The following is a 5,000-nucleotide window of genomic DNA, read 5'->3' as shown; positions in this document are numbered from 1 at the left end:
TCTGAAAGTTTGATGGGATGCATTTTTACACGTGAGGCTGTGACCACTTTTACATTGCATCTTATGAGCGGTGGGGTTCTTTTGCTGCCGACCTGCGCGCGCATACTGTTTCGTATCAGTGTGACGTCGTCTGTTAAGGCGTCTATAAAAGCGCCACTGATCTGACCTATGGTGCAATTTGGTTGTCAAAGGTCAAGGTCAAGAACGTGAATTATCGTTGTAATAATTCACCTTAATTAAACTAAAACAGTTTAAGCATTCCTCAATTCAGTAAAATGTGTTTTCAGACAGTTTGTACTGTATAATGTGTTTATAAATGATTGAATTTCCTTTACAGGGTCTTTGAGGTTTATTGAATAACTAGAGTTTCGGGGGGCTACGCCCCCCTCAACCCCAGCCGCGCACGGGGCCCAGCGTGGGTGCGTGTATATTGGGGTACCCAAATCGCCGGAGTAAAAGTGTCGAAAAAGAAAAAAAAAAAAAAAAAAAATTGGAAAAAATGTTAATAGTGATTGTTACTTTGGTGGTCCGGGGACCCCCTGGTGGTCCGCCGACCCCTGTGAGTGTTGGGACCCCCGGGGACCCCCCTGGAACATGGCGGACTCCTTCGGCAGTTTTTTTTTTTTTCATGCACGGTTTACTTGTTTCTGTCGCTTGTTTTTTAAAACCTGGCAGCAAACTTGGCAACCCGACTGACATCACTGACCTATCCTTGGTATTTGTACTTCTGGGTTGCATAATGATGACATCACTGTCGAGTCCTGTGGTGTCATGAACCTAGGCAGGTTTGTTTACCAAATTACCCTGGGCAGCGTGCTGTGCTGTGGCGGTGGCTGTTTGTTTTTGTGTTTGGGATGAACATGGCACGTGAAGGACGGACATATTGTGATCGAGACATGAGTGAAGTGAAAGTAACGGCCTGGGTGGAACAAAGGAGGTACGTAAGAAGGGGGGGGGGGTGAAGCAAAGGAGCTGTGTGTGTGCTGTTGTGGAGGACATGGGCAGAGTGCAATGGCGGCCGCTCGTGTTGTTTCGGCGAAACCCGTCGCCGTGCGGTGTCGGTGGTGTGCACGGTAAACGGTACGAAGCTGCCTCCCCTTCCGTTTTGTCCGACATTTGGTGAGTAGAATTAATTATGTTGCGCGGTGGAAAAGGTGTAGTGAGCAATGAGAGGTCCCCTACGCGACGCGTAAATTCAGCGCGGCCGCCGTGGCGAGTCAGTTGGCGACATGTGGTCTGGCGGTGCGTTGTTTATTCGATAACAGAGCTGTGGGGTGTCGCACCTAGGGTGCGGAAGTCGCTCGCCATTTATATAGTTAGATAGGAAAAGCACCACAGTACAACATGTAGGCTAGTATTTCCTGTTGTTTGTACACTTTGAATTCCTCTTCCTTTTGGGGTTTTCTGAACAAAAATAAAGCTTGAAGTAAATTCACTGTCTACTGGATATACTTTTGTCAAAACTGCCACACTAATACTAGTTATAGTCACTATAGTCACTAATCACTTGTGAGAAAAAGAATACTATGCACTATGCTGCACAGTTTTAAGAAGATATGGTTTCTTGTGTCTTTGTTTCTGAGGTTATGCTAACAGAGTTCTGAAAATCCACCACAATTCAGACAGACCGACCATCTAAGGCTAGCCTCTTACTGTACATAGCCAGGCCGTAAAAACAATATAATGACAATAATGATGACTACAGAAGCATACCTTTGTCTCTTCTAGCTCCTGGTCTTTGGCTCGGAGATGCTTCTCACGATCAGCCAACTGTTTGCAAACAAATGGAACAGATCATGCACCTCTTTAAGGTTTTTAAAAAGATCAGATGAAAAGCATATGTAGGCTATTTTCCATTTACCTCCTGCATGGCATTTCCCAGATTCTGTTTGAAAACCCTTTCCTGTTGGGTTTTCTCTGCCTTTGAACAAAAAACACAGCTTAAGTAAATTCACTGTCTACTGGATATAAAACATGCCACATTAATCTAGTTAGAATTGTTTAACTTGTGAGACAAAATGCTATGCAGTTTTAGGAAAATATGGTTTCTTGCGTCTTTGTTTCTGAGGTTATGCTAACAGAGTTCTGAAAATCCACCACATTACAGACAGACAGACAGACAAACAGACACACAGACCGACCAGACTATTACATAGCCAGGCCGTAAAAATATAATAATGACTACAGAAGCATACCTTTGTCCTTTCTAGCTCTTGGTCTTTGGCCCGGAGACGCTCCTCACTGTCGGCCAACTGTTTGTTTAGCTATCATGGACATTGCAAACACATGGAACAGATTGTGTCAAACAGGATCAAAGCAAACATACAGTATGTAAATAAATTACATTACATAATTATAATATAATTGCCAGGCAAAGGAGAGCCCAGAAATGAGCTCATGCCTCCTTCAATGCATGAGAAGCTAGCAAGCCGTTTCTTATCACCTGACAGGGGGGAGTTTTCACGGTTGGACGTAGTGCGTGGAAGGAACACGTTATTGCAACCAGTTTCTTTCCCCTCCATCAGGAGGGGGTGCACGATGTGGTGCGGGTCACATGCGATTTTTATCAATAATGAATTAAACTTCTATAAAACAACAGTAACAACAACACACTCTACCAGCCTCGAGTGGTGGAAAATAGCAGAACTACAAGCTCACAATGCCTTGCGCATGTAGATCAGCTATTTTCACATGGTTACTGTATGTTTTATAATAATAATCGAAATCTACAAAGTAACTAGTAACTAAAGTTTTCAAATAATTGTAGTCGAGTAAAAGTACAATATTTGCCTCTGAGATATAGTGGAGTTACTGGAGTAGAAGTAAAAGTATCAGAAATTGGAAATACTCTAGAGTCAAGTGCAAATACCTCAAAATTGTACTTAAAGGACGACTTCACCCATTTTCAACCTATCTTCATATAATTGGTCCTCACTAATACTCATGATAAAATGGTACCATTTTTTTCTACTTGGTCTGTGTCTCGTAGGAGGGCTGTGGACAGTCCAGAAACCATCTACCAGTGACATCATCATTAGGCATTAGGCATCTTTTTTTTTTTCCAACAAGATTTCAAGTTTATTATTTAGATTTTTATTAACGCGAGAACAATGGCTTCTTTTATTGCATTGCAACTTTCCAGGAATGGAAAGCTTGCAGTTTCTATTAGCTTGGATTCCTCATCGATGATGTCACTGGTAGACGGTTTCTGAACTGTCCACAGCCCTCCTCTGAGACACAGACTGAGTAGAAGAAAATGGTACCATTTTATCATGAGCATTAGTGAGGACCAATGTATGAAGATAGGTTGAAAATGGGTGAAGTCGTCCTTTAAGTACAGTTCATTACATGTACTTAAAGACGTATGCCAAAATCCATTTGAAAAAATTGCTTTTCACTGTTCTCAGGTCAAATATTGATATGCGATTAAAATGCAATTAATTGCGATTACTTAATTACAAAGCCTCTAATTATTTTTATTTTTTTAATTAATCGAGTCCAAGGCTGCCCTAGTATAAATGTGTGTCCTCTCCAACGGTCAGGTTGTGAAACTGCAACTATTGAAACTGTAACAGGCTCAATAGTTGACAACCAGATGACAACCAAGTAGTCAGGAGATATTACATACTGTACATCTTGGAATAAGTAGCTAGAAATAGAAATGTATTGACAAGCTCACAACACATCACGGCATGTTGTGAGCTTGTAGATTAGCAATTCTATTTTATTTTTAGCCTAAAATGGCATGCCCAAAATTGGGATGGCAGACTTAAAGTGATTAGCTATACTTTAGAAAACCTGGAGACTGGGAAGTTATCCACTGTATACTGGCAGGGCAGTCCTGAGACAGGCATTACATGTGGCATGGTCCAACCAAGTAAATTCCATGTTTGGGATTGCAATAATCGGGTCTTATCAGTACAGACAGTGCTTCTATCTTACATTGCAGGAGCAAAAGGGCCACTTAAGCTGCAAAGGTGAATGGGTGCATATTATACTTCATATGGTTATTACAGTATGAAACATACAGTCCGTTTGTTTGTAGCCCACGCTGCGCTGTGATCGACGCGATCGTGGATGGTGATCGTCTGCCGTCGAAGCGCTGCTGCTGTGGTGTCCTCTGCTCCAGTCCTCGTTACGGGAGGTAACGCCGGTTCATGACGGCCGCCGTCAACGCTAAAGTGAATTCTCCCCGAGATGTTTATATGATATGGGAACCGACCCACATCACCACTCTGTAAGGAGATTCACAGCGTCCCCCTGATCGTGAGTGACTGACAGTGACGTGACGTACAACTGACTTGTTTCTTTTATTGCGGAGGTGGACTGTTAATGAACGTTTCGTTTGGATCGTTTCGTTTTGACTCGTTTGAAGGGTTGCGCTATTGAACGTTCGCTCTGTATCTGAACATTTATTACCTTGTGGATCTGTGATATTGTGTTGAACACTGACTGGGGGTTTGTGGGGAAATAAGTGAATACACTGTTGGCAAATCAAGTACTCTGTGTGTGTGTATTTTCTTTACGATTGTCTATGGTATTGTGTGTTTATTGTTTGTTTCAGGGGTTGATAAATATATGGTGATGCAAATTAATATGTTGTCAATCCCTTGTACGGTTGTTGGTGGTATTATTATTTAACCCTTTTTGTCAGACAGGGACTCTGACTGGCACCCCGGCAGTTACCCCAGCAAACCGCTACACAGGTGAGGAGGTCTGATGGTGAGGCTGTGGATCAAGGGCTTCCATGGATTATGCTTGAGTGTTATTGTCTCCGCCAGGCCGAAGGCATGGCGAGAGAGTATGTTTTACCCTCCGTCCGTCCGTCCGTCCGTGTGTGTGTCCCTCCTGTCTGTGTGTTACCAGCTAATCTCCGGCACCGTTGGCCCGTTCGCTCCGAAACTGTGCACACACACTCCCTGGATGCCAATTCAGAACCTCTGCCCCAATGTTTTCACATGGGCCTGTTATAGCGCCACCAAAGAAACCTTTTTTATTTT

The 5,000-nt window shown here is 43.0% G+C and overlaps 1 protein-coding gene across 3 annotated transcripts in view; it reads right to left on the bottom strand.

Moving 5' to 3' along the window:
• LOC311042738 (uncharacterized protein) overlaps nucleotides 1-5,000 on the bottom strand; it is a 43,108-nt gene that overhangs the window by 32,247 nt on the left and 5,861 nt on the right. For 2 of the 3 annotated variants that reach the window (XM_084053700.1, XM_084053701.1), the window contains exons 11-13: nucleotides 2,196-2,264; nucleotides 1,862-1,921; nucleotides 1,714-1,770 (exon numbers count right to left, since the gene is read on the bottom strand). In XM_084053700.1, the coding sequence (XP_083909826.1) occupies nucleotides 1,714-1,770; nucleotides 1,862-1,921; nucleotides 2,196-2,264 (186 nt within the window). Of the gene's footprint in view, nucleotides 1-1,713; nucleotides 1,771-1,861; nucleotides 1,922-2,195; nucleotides 2,265-5,000 lie in introns of those variants that run through there. The other variant, XM_084053702.1, reaches the window with a different exon arrangement.

This window comes from Gymnoscopelus microlampas (genome assembly GCF_963454915.1).
Source record: "Gymnoscopelus microlampas genome assembly, chromosome: 3".
In the NCBI taxonomy this organism is placed as follows: domain Eukaryota; kingdom Metazoa; phylum Chordata; class Actinopteri; order Myctophiformes; family Myctophidae; genus Gymnoscopelus; species Gymnoscopelus microlampas.
The sequence above is the reverse complement of the archived record's forward strand: the minus strand, read 5'-3'. Positions and strand labels throughout refer to the sequence as shown.